The sequence below is a fragment of the Zingiber officinale genome, chromosome 5A, assembly GCF_018446385.1.
Source record: "Zingiber officinale cultivar Zhangliang chromosome 5A, Zo_v1.1, whole genome shotgun sequence".
Classification (NCBI taxonomy): Eukaryota; Viridiplantae; Streptophyta; class Magnoliopsida; order Zingiberales; family Zingiberaceae; genus Zingiber; species Zingiber officinale.
This window is the reverse complement of record NC_055994.1, coordinates 39759695-39777415: the sequence shown is the minus strand read 5'-3', so window position 1 is coordinate 39777415 and position 17721 is coordinate 39759695. Positions and strand designations below refer to the sequence as shown.

Genomic DNA, 17721 nt, shown 5'->3' with positions numbered 1-17721 from the left:
GAGAACATGGTAATGTCCAAAGTAAATGTGGAGACGTGATAAGAAGAATCTATTCCTATAAAAAAGGGGAACTGCAAGGAAAAGGCACGCCGATACATCTTCTTGAAACCCTGAATTCAGAATACTTCTTCCTCTTCATCTTCAAAAATTGACTTGGGCATCGGAGCAACGGCCAAAATATACATCTTCTCAAGCTTCGGCCAAAATCTCGATCAAGAGGGAGAAATCCTTGGGGTCTTTCGGGGAAACTCCTAGTCGAAATCCCCCCAAAGGAAAAAATATACATGACGAGTAAAGTCCCAGATTCCAGGGGTCCTCCTTTTTCCTCAGAAGTCCTCAAAAATGAATTGCCAAGGCATTTTCAAGGCCTACAAATTAGGGAGTATAATGGGGCCATGGATCATGAAGACTACTTTTGTAAATTTAAGAATGTGGCCTTATTGCATCAGTATACAAATGGGTCAAATGTTGAGTTTTTTTTGACAACTCTAACAGGCTCAACACAAAGATGGTTCAATTGTCATCCCGCCTCCTCTATACGAACCTTTGAGGAGTTCAAGGAGGTATTCTTGAAGCGCTTTGCTACAAACTGGAGGTATCAAAAGACTCCTCATGACCTATTTACCCATCTACAAAAACCTAAAGAAACCTTAAATGATTATCTGTAAAGATTTAATCGAGTAGCCATTGATGCACCTTTGGTTATCCCAGAGGTTTAAGTCAATGTCGTCTCATAGGGGTTGATTAACGGAGATTTCTTTAGATCCCTAGTTAAAAAAACCCAGTTGACTTCGATGGGTTGCAAGGGCTATTATATATGTTCAAGTGGAAGAAGCCCAACTTGCCATGAAAAAAAAGGTGTAGGATCCAACCCCTGCACCCGTATAGGTGGACCGAAGAGTGCCTCCTCCACCTTTATGGAACTGGGAGTATGTAAACTGCAAAGAAAAGACTATGCAAACAATAGAAAGCAACTTGACTTGACGGCCCAGTCAGGAATTTATAGGAGAGCCTTATTGTAATTTTCACTGGTCGGGCACTCCACCCGAGAATGTCAATAGTATGCCCGGGAACTACGACTGGTGGCTAACCAAAGGAAAGCTAGTCGCGCTCAGTCAACTAGAAGATTTGCAGAACCTTATCCTTGTCCATAAAACGAAGGAGCACAAACGGAGATGGCACAAGATACAAGGCAACGGTCCCGCTCCCCTGGGCGCCAGTAAGATAGTGTCCGACTCTAGAGGAAATCGTCAGAGCCTAACAAGAATTACGATAAAGGCAAAGATAAAGTTGATCCTAGGAAAATAATTAACATGATTTCTAGAGGGCCTACAGAAGTGATTCCATGCGGGCCCGCATAGTCGGTGACTTGAGAACTATGAAGTGAGTACTAGGCGGAGTGCAAGCTAAAGCCCTGTAATCAGCATTGGTCCCAGTGATCTAAAAGGCTTTGAGGTTCCTCACGAGGACGCCCTCGTAATTCAAGCCTTGAAAGCCAACTACATAATCAAAAGGGTATTCATTGGCACAGGTAGTTCTGTTAATATCATTTTCAAAAATATCTTTGATCAATTGCAATTAGATTGAGAGGAGCTGCATCTCGTGAATACTTCCCTATTCGGGTTCACGGGGCACAAAGTTCAGTCCATGGGGCAAATTTATTTTTTCCTCTCATTAAGAGAAGAACCAAGGAGGACCAGGTGCACGCCATTCCTGGTGGTGAATACCAATTCAGCATATAATGCTATATTGGTTAAATCGGCGTTAAGCACTTTTCAGGCTGTGGTCTCCACTTTTCATTAGAAGATCAAGTTCTCGGTAGACAACCAGATCGGTGAGGTAAGAGGAAGCCAACTAGCGGCACGAATGTGTTATGTGGATATAATCCGGGTGGATTCCCCGTAAGCTCAACGCATACATGGCAGCGACATACTCGGGGACAAGCACAAAATCAATGGAGCAGGAAATATTATGGACTTAGTTCAACTGCAGAAAGATATAGGGAAGGGAGGATTCAACCTTGGAGAAGGAAGGGAAACAGTATCTGCGAGTGAAAGCAGCAACCTGCTTGTGGAAGAACAGAATACGTGAAATAGACTCGAGAGAAATCAAAGAAGGAAAAGGTCTTGGTGGAAAGAGATAACAGTGGTAAGTTAAATAAGAAAGTGTAATCCCGGTAAAGAAGAGAATTATTAGAATAGGTTTATATTCTCTTCACTATAAAATGAAAACTTTGTACAACGATGAACTAAGCAATAAGACAATTTATTTCCTCCTCCGAGTTATATCTTCTTGCTCTTAACCTACGTCTCTGTCTCCTCTATCTCTCGGTGCTGCTTCCAACCTCGTCGCAAACAGATAACACCTCCTCTACTGATAGCGCCAGTTCTATCTCTATGCCAGCATGCGACCACCGCCTTTTTTTTCCCCTCGCTGTTCCTCAACGCTGCCACAATCATCGCTACCCCCTCAACCGCAACCCCTCTAACACAGGTCTCGTCCACAGCCGAACCCACTTGCATACAGACAGTGCACTGGTCCTAAAGATGGGAACATAAAAGGCCCTAAATAGATGAGTAGCATACCTGATCGAATTCCCCGGTAGCTCTAGGAAGTCGAAGGGAAGGGAAGCGCTCTAAGTAGAGCGGCGGAGAAGAGACGGGGAAAAGTGACTTTGAGAAGAAGCTGGCAGAACTAGAGGGAAAATTGTAGGTTCGAAAGCGAGATGATCTACTCGTGGCCACGGGCCGGAGAGGGAGGTTCCTAAGGGCGACGGCCACCGCCATTTTTTGGAATTTTGGATAGCTTCGAATCAATTGAGTACCACCAGCAGAGGTAGTTCAGCCAACGAGGTTGAATTCCATTTTCCACGGGGGCTGCTTCTGTTGGGACCCGAGGAATCGGTCCGTCCCATTTGTATTATCCCTCAGCTCTTAATCAAGTGGTAAATATAAAAAAGACATACACAGTCTGAGTTCCGATCCATAATTTACTATGATAACATCTAATATTTTAACCACCACATTATTCCGAGAGATTCCTTAGTTCTAAATTATGAGTGTACCCATAGTAAATTTTATATAAATAAAGCATGAAATGAGAATTAATAAACTTTTTAATATAATATAAAATTTGAAGGCAGGTCCGGAGCGAGTTAAAATACTAAAAAAATTAAATTTATCAATATAGAATATTATAAAAATTCTTTACAAAGTCATATATTTGTAAATTCAGCAAGGATAAATTTATTATTGGAGTTAAAAGATGATAACGTTTATTATCTAATATCATCGCCCTTTAATGAAATATAAATAGGTAAATTATGAAGATTTTTTTTTTCAAATAGGATGTCCCTTTATAGGATAGAGATGAGGCATGTAATAAAACAAATGACCTTAAAAGATATATTATAGTAATAATACTCATCTAAAATCTTATTTTTGAAATGATGTCAACACGCACACGACATAAATTATCAAAATTTAACTTTCTTTTATTATCCCATTATGTTGTTCAAATAATTTTTTTTTTTTTAAGATAACCAATGGATCCAAGTTCGAGTTTAAATTGTGTCATATTAGAGGAGATTTTTTTCTCCGATAAAATGGGGATTTTTCCTCCGGTAAAAAGAAGTGTTGCCTTTATGGTTTTACTTTTGGGTTCTACCTAAAAGGTCTCATGCCAATGGAGATAGCTTGCATCCTTTTAACCCCATGATCTTTACCAAATCTTTTCAATGTGGGACTTTGATTGACCCTAACAATCCTCCTCTCAAACGAAGGACCACAATTACTCTCATAGTCCGGGCCTCCCCGTGAGCATCCGGTCATCCTGACTTGCTCTAGGCCTCCCCGCAAGCATCTGCGTCCGGTCACCTTGACCTACTTCGAGCCTACCTGCGAGCATCCGGTCATCCTGACCTACTCGCCTCACCGCAAGTACCCGGTCACCTTGACCTGCTCCAGGCCCCCGCAAGTACTCGGTCATCCTAACCTGCTTCAGGCCTCCCTGTGTGTCACACCCCGGAGGAGTCCCTGTCCGAAGAAATTTCGGCAGCATCTCCTCTGTACGGTGGACAATCTGAAACTTTACTACATCACCATATACCTTAGCCACATGCGCCTGGAATAAATAACAATAATAAACAAACCACAACATATAAACATCCACGCAGTTTAATAAGCAATGATAATAAGACTCAAAATCCACCCTACTCAACTACATCCATAAAGCTCAAAACTGATATTCTACTCCACTACACTCATAAAACACAAATCCGATGATCAAATCAACTTATCTCTTCTGCCGTCTAGGCAAACATATAGTAAAACAAATCTAATTAAAAACTCATCGACAAGTACCATCCATGCAAGCTCCAAGTATCAAAACAAAACAAGTCCAAACATAGTCTAGTACATAAAGTCAAAAGGTAGTGGGCTGCAGGGGAATAGCAACTGGAACTCTCTCCTGACAGCATCAACTTGAAAATAGTAAATATCCACGGGGTGAGTCAACTCCTCAGCGGGTAACAACTGATATACATAGTAGAGAAATAACATCTAGCACTAATCATGCGTACAGTCTCCTGATATAAGAAGGATAAAATGCAACTGTAGTAAATAGGAGAAAACTGTACTAACCAGGACCTGGTACAAGGGTAAACAGTCTGAGAGGTATAGAAATCCTGTATGCATGTCAGGCATGGCCATCCAACCAAAATATAGCAAATAAATGCAGCAAACACAATCACAAGAAACAAATGCATCAATGCGTATGATGCCAATGATGCGTCCTGGTCACCCCTGATGCCAATCAACCATCTCACACACAATGGTGAGACCGAGTGGGTAGGGCTGTGACAACCGTGCACTCTGTCGTCACTGCTCCTGATGAGTGACCGAGTGGACGGGATGCTGTCGGAGTACACCTATCCTCCTACCCCAAATCATAATGGGGGAGTGCAATGCTCTCATCTCCCGGTACACGATGATCAGCCGGCTACCACGCTGCGTCACACTACCCATGAGCGGACCAACGAAGCCAAACAAAGTCCCTACTGCAACACACTCTGCCTGAATCGACCACTAACCCATGAGTGGTGGTGTGTGTATATCCATGTAACTGGCGATGTGCTCAACAATAATGGAGCGGAACATCGCACCGCATGCAATCATGCAAATGGTGCATGACACTAACCATGGAAATATCCTGAGCTAATCCATAGATATATAGAAGGTGCACCTTAGGTCAATGAATCATATCAAAGGTACACAGATAAGATAAGGTATAAAACATAGGTCCTGAACATGGTGAAGCATGGTATATCACTACCCCCTATAAGCATGTATAAGCAGGTAAGAAATAACATGAGATGCAAAACAAGTATCAACCAAGAATGTAAAAAGTATCGGGTAGTCACTAACCGAAACAGATAAGAAACATAATTATTACAATTTGTTAAATTCACTACTATGCATATCAAACGACATAAAGTCAGAAGTACCCGCCTCCAAATAACAAGATCCAAATCGGTCCAAATCCGACGTCGAGATGCTCGTCTCGCGTCAAAGCCCTGTGTTACCAATTGAATATATTTTTATTTAGCTACATTCTTATAAATAGCTAAATAAACTCTCTAACCCTAAATTAGGGCAAATCCCTAATCAACACATAAACCTAATTCAACCCATACATGATCAACAGCATATATCAAATTCCTATGCCTTACCTTAAACTCACAGTCGTTTATCACTGTTGGAAGTAGGGTCGTTTGCTGTTGGAATCTACCTGCTGCCGGAGATCAAACGATGCTGCAGGAAAACATTCACTACCATAGTGATCAGCCAAATCCGTTCAGCGCAAGACCCCAAATCAAAATCCAAATACCTAACATACCTTACCTAAATCTTCTTCCTCTCTGTCAATAGGCTATAGCAATCTGTTGATGCCCGAAATCCTGTGGTCGACCGCAACACAGAGGGAAGAAAGCTTGTTTGCCGACACTAGGGCATAGGAACAGGTTGGCACAGTGAGGCTAGGTGGCTGCGGCGGTGGAGAACTAGGGCACTACTAGGCCCATCGATGGCACGACAGTACCTGGTGATCAGCAACCAGTGCCGAGGCGTGAGGTCAACAGAGAGGGGCGACCGTCTGTCGTCGCTAGGGCAAAGGAAAAGAGAGTTGGCTTGATCGGCACTACTCAGGGCTTTGGCCGGCGATAAAAAGAGAGGAGATGGGTCAGCGGCGATGCTAGGGCTCGGATGCCAAAAGAAGGAGAAGGTGGCCGGCGTCGCTGACCGCCTAGCTTCGGGCGGCGGCTCACAATGGCAGTAGCGTCGGGCGTGCATGAGGAAGAGATTGGCTTTTCCTTGTCTCTCGTCGGCCGGCGAGGATGGATTGACCGAGAGAAGGAGCCGGCGGTGCTCTTGTGGCGGTCGGCTGGAGGCGCGCTGCAGATCTAGGGCACAACAATGCGAAGAAAGGGGAAAAGAAGAGGGAAATCAGGTTCGGCGAAGTGATGAAAACCGCAGTGTAGCAGTTAGGGCAGATCGGTGTCGCGAGGAGAGCTCGGGAGGAAAGGCACGGGGCGCGTGGATTCGGCGGGGAAGGAGAAATGTAATTAAAGAAAAGAAAACTTTTCCTCGTTAAAAATGGGGTAGCCTAAACAGGCTTTCCTGGACCCCGTTTTTATCCCCGTTAACTCGACCATACGAGCTCCGAAAAATTTTCAAAAAATTTCTAAAAATTTCAGAAAATTCCCTTATTATTATCCGGTATTTTACACCGTGAGCATCCGGTCACCCTGACCTACTTGCCCCTACAAGTATTCGATTACCTTGACCTGCTCCGGGCCTCCCCGCCAGCATCCGCGCTCGGTCACCTTGACCTACTCCAGGCCTACCTACGAGCATCTGGCCACCCTGACCTACTCGCCTCACCGCAAGTACTCGGTTACCCTGACCTGCCCCAGGCCTCCCCGCGAGTATCTAGTCACCCTGACCTACTTACTTCCGCACAAGTATCCGATCACCCTGACCTGCTCCAGTCCTCCTACGAACATCCAGTCACCCTGACCTACTCCAGGTCCACCCTCAACTTCGTTCAAGGTCGCCCCACATAGTATCTGGTTCGTACCATGACTCTGATATCATTTGTTGGGTCCGAAGGATGTCCACATATCTCCACAATGGTATGATATTATCCACTTTGGGCCTAGACCCTCATGGCTTTGCTCTTGGGCTCTACCCAAAAGGTCTCATGCCAATAGAGATATCTTGCATCATTTTAATCTCATGATCTTTACCAAATCTTTTTAATATGGGATTTTAATTGAACCCTAATAAGAAGATCAATTCTCTAACGACTAATTAAAAAATCTAAGGTTCAAGATTTAATTATGGTGCATATGATTTTTATTTCAATGAGAAATAGATTTAAAAATATTGATCGTATGAAAAAATCTCTATCAGTATTTTTTGAATTATTCTAATAATCAATAGGAAATTTCTATAAAATTGAACTGTCAAAATTAATTAGTTTAAAGTGCAGAATATGTGATGTCAATTTTATATATATATATATATATATATATAGTCTATTGATAACTTCATTCCGTCCACTTTGGATGAATTATAATTGTGTCAAAAGACTCGTGTCCAGAAATTCCTTATATATTCAGTATAAGTTAACCTTGACTTATAAAAATTGTCATGGCTAAGATTGTCTCCAAGGCTTCATCAATTGACCCTTCTCTTTCTGTCAGAATTTTGAATGTCCAAGTTCAAATCAATCTGGTAACGCAGCGCAGCTGAAGAATAAAGATACATTCTCACGAGAAAAGTTTTGATATTATTTGATTCAATATAGCAGAAGGATGACGATATGGTCCTCGCAGGCTGGAAAATTATCAATTCTCACTCACAAAACATAAAATTGCATATTATATTTATTCCAAAATTTATCTATTATATCAGATCTTAACCACTTTTTATAAATTCGATCCTAAGATTTTAGGACTGAGTTTATAAAAAAAATTTATAAACTCCACCCATATAATGGAAGGAGAGGTTTTTAATGAAAGATTTATAGTATAAATTTATTATTATAAACCCCCATTATAAATACCTTTAGATTGATTAGACTTTCACGTTTATCAAACATCTAACACTCCTTATATAATATTCCTTAATTTGTTTGGACTTTATTATTAAATTTATTTGGACTTCTTTATTGCTAGCTACTATAAGACTTTGTTGTCAATTACTTGTATCACTTCTAGTTAGCAACCACATGCTAGACTTCTCTGTTGCTGACCACCTATTGGACTTTCCATTGCTAACTACAACCTCCACTCCTCCCCAACACCCAAACGAAGAAAATTGATCAAGCATCAAAATACTTGGGTAACAAGACCAAGATTAAGATTAGGGTATGTCCAAGTGTTTATTTAATGCAATCATGGTTCATTTAGGGACCTCTTAAATAAACCTATATAGACTCGACTACTTTTCACCGTGCATATATTTAACCCAAATAGTCAATAATCAATTAGTCATGTGATATATGTTCCCTTTTACTCAGTAGTATCTCCGGGATTATAGTATCATGGTAGGATATTCAGATTATCATCTAAGTATTTATAGTTCGATCTTCAACTATGACATATTTATAAAAAATTTTCCTCCAAATGGGGAGCGCAACCAAAGGATCCTGGGTTTCTGAGTTGGCCGTCGTGCACGTTTATAGATCAGATTGGGAAGAACTTCAGGCGAAGACAGTAGCAACAATCAGACTTTGTCTTACAGATGATGTGATGTATCATGTCATAGACGATGAGTCATCGTTGGCAGTTTGGCAAAAGTTGGAAAGTCAGTACATGTCAAAGTCAGTACATGTTAAAGTCATTAACAAACAAGTTATATCTCAATCAGAAATTATTCGGGTTGAAGATGACAAAAGGAACCGATCTGAGCCAACATATCAACGTATTCAATCAGATTATGAGCGATCTGAAGCAGGTTGATGTGAAGATCTAAGATGAGAACAAGGCATTGATGTTGTTGAATTCTCTACCTTCATCTCCTACGTACGCGAATTTGATTACTACTTTGATGTGGGGTAAGGAAACTCTTAAATTGGAGGAGATCACAGGTGCGTTGCTAGGTTTTTACCAAAAAAAGAAAACATGCGATAAAGTTTCTTAGGGAGAAGGTGTTGGGGTTGTAAGGTTGCAAACATAGTACCACATTGAAAACACATGGGAAAGATCATGGGTTTTTAAGAGAAAAGATATCTCCATTGGCATGAGGTCTTTTGGGTAGAACCCAAGAGCAAAATCATGAGGGCTTAGGCCCAAAGTGGACAATAGCATACCATTGTGGAGATATATAAATTCTTTTCGATCCTACAATTGGTATCAGAACCCAAACTGCCAGAAAGTTTAGCAGCCGACTGTGCACAAGAGCTATGGTCTGATTGAGCTATGTGGGTACAATATTGACCTCGAACAAAGAAAGTGGGAGCTCTTATGTTCGGATCAAGAGGACAAAACACCAGGCAGGAAGTCCTAGTAGGTCGGGTGGATTGAGGTCGGTTGAACCGAGGGGTAGGAAGTCCTGGTGGGTCAAGAATCAGACGTGGGAAGTCTGTGGTCCTTTGTTTGGGGGGGATCGTTGGGGTTGCAATGTTGCAAGCATAGTCCCACATTGAAAACACATAGGAAAGATAATGAGTTTATAAGAGGAAAGATATCTCCATTAACATGAGGCATTTTGGGTAGAGCCTAAGAGCAAAACCATGAGGGATTAGGCTCAAAGTGGATAATATCATACTATTATGGAGATATCTAAATTCTTTTCAATCCTACAGAAGGACTTGTGGTAAATAGCAACAAAGAGCGTGGTAAGAGCAAATCTCAACATGGATTTGACAATAATAACAAGGCTCATTCTAAGTCAAGAAGAAAAAAGGTGATCACGTGCTACAAGTGTGGAGGCAAAGGTCATATTAAGAGAGATTGTCTAGAGATAAAGAAACATGTTGCAAAGAACAAAGGTAGTTTGGCAAAGTCTGCAAACATAGTTGAAGAAGAAAATTTAGAGAGCGGTGATGGAGATATGCTATCAGTTATATCGAGTTCAGAGTAGCTGACAGATGTATGGATTTTAGACTGCATATTCATATCATATGGCTCCAAACATGGATTGGTTTGACACCTATAGGGCAGTGGATTCTGGTTCAATTTTGATGGGAAATAATGTGTCATGCAAAGTTATCGGCATAGGGAATGTCAGAATCAAGATGCTTGATGGTGTGATCAGAACTTTATGTGATGTTAGATATATACCAGTGCTAAGGAAGAACTTGATCTCATTAGTTACACTGGATGATATTGATTGTAATTATAAATCAGTGAGCGGGGTGATGAAAGTCAGCAAGGGAGCTCTGACGGTAATGAAAGGGCAAAAGGTAGCAAGAAACATCTACAAGTTGATAGGGACTACAGTTGTAGGTGGAGTCGCTTCGGTAGAATCTGAATCAGACAGTATATGATAGAACCTTAAGTATGGCTAGAGGGGGGGGGGGGGGGGGGGGGAATAGCCTTTCTTGATTTTTTACCTACAATTTGTTAGCGGAAGCACAAAACGAACATGCAAATGGAAAACAATAAGAGAACACGGCTAACTCTTCGATTTACTTGGTCTCCACCTCCTTGAGGTGACTAATCCAAGGCACACACACACCCAAGCAAGCTCCACTAAGATCTTCTCCTTTTCAATCCAAGAGTGATGGTGGAGAAACCTTTACAAGATGATCTCCTCCTTTTACAAGATTTTTGATGAGCTTAGGGAGGAGAGAATAAGAGTAGTAAGACTGAGAGAGCACTTGGAAAGCTTAAACAGTAATTTCAATCAGTTGAGTTTTTCTTTCCAAGCTCTCAATTTTATATACAGTGTGCTGGAATTCGCGACATCAGTCGACTGATGAAACATGCAGTCGACTGGTATCACACAACGACTACTGTTTAAATCAAATCTGCGGAGATCCTGTGCGTCATCATCCCAACGGCATTCTACCAGTCGACTGCATGTTTCATCAGTCGACTGGTGACTGTGGACCGAGCGAACAGAATGTCTCTGTTCGCTCACAGTCGACTGCATCAGTCGACTGGTGTCCGGAGTTGCTCTTAAAGTCTTTCTCCTCAGCCTTTGTCCCTCAGATGCACTCAAGCCTGCAGCTAATCTTCGTGTCATCCTTCACATTGCCTTGAGATTCACTTCCTTTCACTCCGTTTGCTTTTTGTCCATAGTCCATCGGATGCACCATCCTTCACCAATCTTCAAGAACATGAGCCATGAAACTTTCCAAGCTTGTGCAGTCTACCAAGTCCTGCACAATCTTAAGTATATATTAGAACCAATGCAAAGTCTAACTTAAACCCTTTGACACACACATCAAAAACAAAGATCACCTATTTAATTCCTAGGTCGATTGTATCAACAATCTCTCCATTTTTTGATGTGTGGCAATATGTTTAAGTTAGACATAAAATCAGCTTTGAAAGTTACAATCATAATATAAACATGAAACATAATTTTGATATTTGTTTTTATGAAACATAAACTCATGAAGAATATAAACTCATTTCTTTGAAGATTGTAAGCATGATTTAAATCATGAACCATAAGGCATAACGAGATCCACACACACTCCCCCTTAACACATACTATATTAAAACATTATAATCTAAAACTCCCCCTTAACATATGCTCTATCAAGAGTATTTTTAACTTAAACTTGTGGTATCCTCCCCCTTTGACATACATCAAAAAAACAAGAAGAAACAACAATTTCATCAAACCATGACAATAGTAAACCGAAGCATATGTGTATATGAATAGTGACAAAATAAAACACATACTCAGAAATTAACAATAATACCAGAAACATAACTAGCATGCATAGATAGAAAAATAAAAGTTCTTAAGCAACATAGGAAAGAGAGTGGATAATATCCAACAACATCAGCATCAATAGTGTTCGCGGTGAGAAAAGATAGGCACGACAAAGCCAAAAAGTCACCCGACACCATAGCAACACAACAAACTCCTATGCCGACGCATCATCATGGGAAGGTGGAGGAGGAGGGGGGCCCTGGTAGGCAAGATCCCAGCGTCGCATCATATCAAATATCTCTGTCTGCTGCTGGCGAACGCTCCGAAACTCCTCCCGAACAAACTCCTCCAAGTGGTAGACACGCTCCCGCAGTGAGGCACGTGCTGGCTCTGCAGCAGGAACAGGAACATCCTCTGCATCCTCATCCGAATCAGAATCATCCGGGCCAGGGCGACGACGCCACACCATAACACCGTCACGTGGCTCAATCTGGGCTAAAGACATCTGGCGAGGTCCTAACTGATCAAAGTCCTTAGACAACGGATGCAAGGCACCCCTAGTGACATCTATCCCTTTATGCACGAAAAATGATGTTAAGACATGACAGAAAGGCATGTATAGCTTCCCCTGGACTGGTCTAGAAAAGTGGATGATAGACTCATAGACCTGAAGAGCAATATCAATGTCAAGACGCTGCTCTAGGGCATACATCAGAACTAGATGAGGAAGACGGATTTTGGCTTGCCCTTTGGTCACGATGGGCAGGAGACATGCAATGACAACCTTATACAGAGCGTAACTGGGGGCTGACATGCGGGTGGCATCAAAAATACATTTAAGTGGAGGCCTAGGAACATGGAAATAATGCTGATGAATCATATCAACAGAGACATGAGAGAGTGTATCAGATAGAGGCTCCTCAACCTGAGGAAAGCATGTAAAGGTACTAGTAGACCGCCTACATCCTAAGAATGACCTCAATATTTCAGGGGTGAAGCTAATGGATGTCCCGCTTACCATAGTGACATATGCATGACCCTCAGTACTAGATGGACTCAGATTATTATAGAATTCCTTACATAGGTCTAAATTGACAGTAGTTGTGCAATGAAATAACTTTTCTAAACCATAATGCACATTGATGTCAATGATTTCAGGGGCAAGTCTAGTGAAATATGGACGATTGAGATAGCGACAGCTCATCATTTTTGAAGTCGGTGTTCTCAAAATGAGTACGGCAAGCCACAGAGGGAAACCGCCCTCCAAAAGGCGCCGGAGGGGGCTGCCGAGAGGTACCCGCTTCACTTGGACGCTTTTGCCTAACTCTAAACCATGCATATGCAATAACCATGCCAAGTACCAGTCAATCGTGAAGGGAAACAACACATAGAAGACTTTAGGTAAGAATCAACCCTAAAATACCAGAACAAACAAGGAAGAAAGTATTACCGACGCTCCATTGTGTCGGGGAATCGTCAAACGACAGATAAATGGCAGGAACCGCAACCAAACCTCGAAGGGGTGGCTAAACCTTGTTCCAAGCGGCAAATGAGAGAAGGAACGGGAGGGAGAGCGGATCTGAAGGTTTGGAAGAGTTTGTGGAGCCACAAACCGGTGGAAGACGTCGGGAAGAAGGTGTAGGAGTCGAGAAATAGCGGGCGGCGGCGAAAAGCTAGGGTTTCTGCCACCGCCCAAATCTGGCGGCTTATATAAAATCGAGGGCATCAGTCGACTGCTAAAACATGCAGTCGACTGCATGTTTTATCAGTCGACTGCTCCCCAGAAAAAAATATATAGAACCATTCTGTATGGTCGAATAGTGCTACCAGTCGACTGATGCAGTCGACTGACCCAGTCGACTGATGCAGTCGACTGACCCAGTCGACTGATGCAGTCGACTGATCCAGTCGACTGATGCAGTGACAGGGGACTGGCACGCAGATGGAAGATTCAGGAACTGAGTTTTGAAAAATCACTAAATATTCTCTAGACCTTTAAAAATGCCCAAAATTCGTGGAGTGATCTGTTATGTGAATATTTACTTGGGAAAAATAGGTATCCAATTGGATACAAGCCACCCTACAAAATAGATACAAACTTGATAACCATTAAGATTACAAAGATAGAACCTTGAGCCAAAGTACTAGTTTGAGTTTTCCCTTAGAATTATTTACCTAGCCAAATCTGAGTACATTTCAAGAAGTCATTTATATGATAATTTTGTAACGAATTTATAAATTGATGTCCTCATGGCCATATTTGTTTCAAGAATTTCCAATCATATTCTAGGAGCAAAGAGCACATTGATTGTGCACAAGCCTTCCCAATGATTGGTCCAATGAAGGATTGATATCTCTAGATGTCATGTTGGCTCACAATGATGCATCATAACTAACATGAGGAGCCAAATGCATCTTCCTAATATCTCACATCATGTTTAAATACATTCAAGTCATCCTAGGTCGTTGTGAGATGCATTCAAGTATGTATTTAGCTTTTGAATTTATGTGATCATGAAAAGCTAAATCTATTATTCTACAAGGCACAAACCAAGTTCTCTTCTAATAGAGATAAACTCCGCTTCGGGTAATGGTTTGGTAAAAACATCGGCAAGATTAGATTTGGATTCAACATAAAGTAGTTCAATGTCTCCTCTTGCCACATGATCTCTAATGAAGTGGTGTTTGACCTCAATGTGCTTTGTTCTAGAGTGATGTATCGGATTTTTGGTTAAATTAATGGTGCTCACATTATCACATAAGACCTTGACTTTGGAATAATGGAGCTCATAATCCTCTAAGGTATGCATCATCCAAAGCAATTGAGCTACACAACCACCCATTGCCACATACTCGGCCTCGGTTGTGGACAATGCCACACAAGGTTGTTTTCGACTACTCCAACTTACAAGTGAAGGTCCAAGAAATTGACATCCACCGCTAGTACTCTTTCTATCCAATTTGCAACCCACATAATCAGAATCGGTATACCCAATTAAGTCAAAATTTCTAGTTCTAGGGTACCAAAGCCCCACATTAAGAGTGTTCTTGATGTATCTCAAAATTTTTTTTACCGCTACTAAATGTGACTCTTTAGCACATGATTGATATCTTGCACACATTCCTACTGCGAATAATATATCCGGTCTACTAGCGGTTAGATATAGCAAACTACCAATCATGCTCCTATATTGCTTTGGATCCACTAACTTTCCTTCTTGATCACTATCTATCTTGGTGTTTGTCCCCATAGGGGTAGTTGCTCCTTTCGTATTTTCCAATCCAAATTTCTTGATAAGTTCTTTAGCAAACTTGGATTGGTACACATAGGTTCCCTCATTAGTTTGTTTTACTTGTAACCCCAAAAAGAAACTTAATTCTCTAACTAGACTCATTTCAAACTCGCTTTCCATGTGTTGAATAAAATCATGAAGAAGATCATTATTTGTTGAGCCAAAGATGATGTCATCAACATTGACTTGGGCAATGAAAATGTCTCCATCTTTAGACTTTAAAAATAATGTTGGATCAATTGTTCCCCTCCTAAAGCCCTTAGAGATTAAAAAAGATGAAAGTCTCTCATACCAAGCCCGGGGAGCTTGTTTTAAACCATATAATGCCTTTTTAAGTTTATAAACATAGTTCAGATAATCCATATTCTCAAATTCGGGTGGTTGCTCTACATAAACTTCTTCCTTAATGAACCCATTTAGAAAAGCTGATTTTACATCCATTTGGTGAAGTTTAAACCCCATATAGGCGGCATATCCTAATAGTATCTGAATGGACTCTAATCGTGCTACCGAAGCATATGTTTCATCATAATCAAGTCCTTCTACTTGATTAAAACCCCTAGCTACCAACCTAGCCTTATTCCTAGTGACTCTCCCTTGATCATCCAACTTGTTTCTAAAGACCCATTTAGTTGTGACAATTGTACTATCATTTGGTCTTGGAACCAACTCCCATACATCACTTCTTTCAAATTGATTCAACTCTTCTTGCATTGCTAGAATCCAATCCGTATCAAGCAAAGCATCATCAATTGTTTTTGGTTCAAGTTGTGATATTAGAGCAATTTGACTAGTGTGATCCCTAAAGTATGACATAGTCCTTACCCCTTGTGCAACATCTCCAACTACTTGATTAATAGGATGATCTTGATGATGCCTTAAGATCCTTGAGGTTATAGAATCATCATCTTTTGAAGGATCATTGTTTACATTGTTTCGTTCATCATCCAAACCATCTCTTCCTCCCCCTTGATCAATACCACCTAAATGTAGATTTTGCAATCCTTGAGTAACGTCTTGATTTGGTTCACTTATATCCTTATCAATAGGGGATTTCCTAGGGTAAGTATTAGTGGATTCATCAAACTCAACATTGGATGATTCCTCAATTGTTTGAGTCCTTTTGTTGTATACTCTATATCCTCGACTAGTAGATGAGTACCCAACTAAAATTCCCTCATTGGACTTGGCCTCAAATTTTCCTAAGTCATCTTTAGTATTGAGAATATAAACCTTACAACCAAAGACTTTAAAATAGTGAATTGTAGGGATTTTGCCATTCTATAATTCAAAAGGTGTTTTACCTAAAAACTTATGAATCAAGACACGATTTTGAATATAACATGCAGTATTAACCGCTTCGGCCCACAAGTAACTAGGTAAGGAGTATGCATTAAGCATGGTCCTAGCCGCCTCTTGTAAGGCCCTATTTTTCCTCTCCACTACACCATTTTATTGAGGTGTTCTTGGACAAGAAAATTCGTGCTTATAGCCATTTTCCAAGCAAAATTTAGAAAAGTTCAAGTTTTCAAATTCTCCACCATGATCACTTCGAATTCTATCAATCTTGAGATTCTTTTCGTTTTCTACCCTCTTGGTAAACCCGATAATTGTTTCTAAAGTTTTCCCCTTTTGTTTCAAGAAATAAACCCAAGTATATCTAGAATAATCATCTACTATCACCAAACAATATTTGTTACCTACCAAAGAGGGTGTTCTATGACAATCAAAAAGATCCAAATGCAATAACTCTAATGGCAATGAAGTGCTAGTTAAAGTTTTACCTTTGTGTGATGACCTTGATTGCTTACCCTCTTGACATGCATCACACAATTTGTCCTTGATGTACTTGATCTTTGGTAGTCCCTTTACTAGCTCCATCTTGGCTACCTTGGCTATGTTTCTCATGTTGATATGTCCAAGTCTTCTATGCCATAACCATCCTTCCTCTTCTTTTAATATTAAACACTTAATAGGAGGATTAGAAGCATATGAAAGATCAATATAATAAAGATTTGCTTTTCTAAATCCGTGTAGCACAACATTCTCAAAATTTTTGTGCTTAACTAAATATTTATCGGGATGAAACTCAACATTATATCCGGCATCACATAATTGGCTAACACTAAGCAAATTAAACCCCATACTTTTAACCAATAGGACTTTATGAATAGTAATTTTAGATGATACCTCAATTGTACCTTTACCTATAATCTTGAGCTTTCCACTATTCCCAAATGATACCGTTCCCTTCTTTATATAATTTATTGTGGAGAACTTGCTCACATCACCGGTCATATGTCTTGAGCAACCGCTATCCACAATCCACATACTTGCATCCTTCTTCTCTACCTAAGAAACATAAAACACACAACTCTTTGGTACCCATGCACTAGATTCGGAAATATCATTCAAATATTTCTTAGGCACCCAAGCTTGTTTTACCTTTCCTTTAAGATTTTTCGTAACTTTGTTCTTAAGTGCATCATTCCTAGTACCATTGATTAGAGACATATAAGCAACTTCCTTTTCCT

The 17721-nt window shown here is 40.7% G+C and overlaps 1 protein-coding gene across 2 annotated transcripts in view; it reads right to left on the bottom strand.

Annotated features, from left to right (window-relative positions):
• The window catches only part of LOC121980448 (probable sodium/metabolite cotransporter BASS4, chloroplastic), a 79553-nt gene extending 76656 nt beyond the window's left edge, over nucleotides 1–2897 (bottom strand). For both annotated transcript variants that reach the window (XM_042532482.1, XM_042532483.1), the window contains exon 1: nucleotides 2586–2897. In XM_042532482.1, the coding sequence (XP_042388416.1) occupies nucleotides 2586–2786 (201 nt within the window). In that variant the 5' untranslated portion in view covers nucleotides 2787–2897. The remainder of the gene's footprint in view (nucleotides 1–2585) is intronic.
• Nucleotides 2898–17721: the final 14824 nt, after the last annotated feature.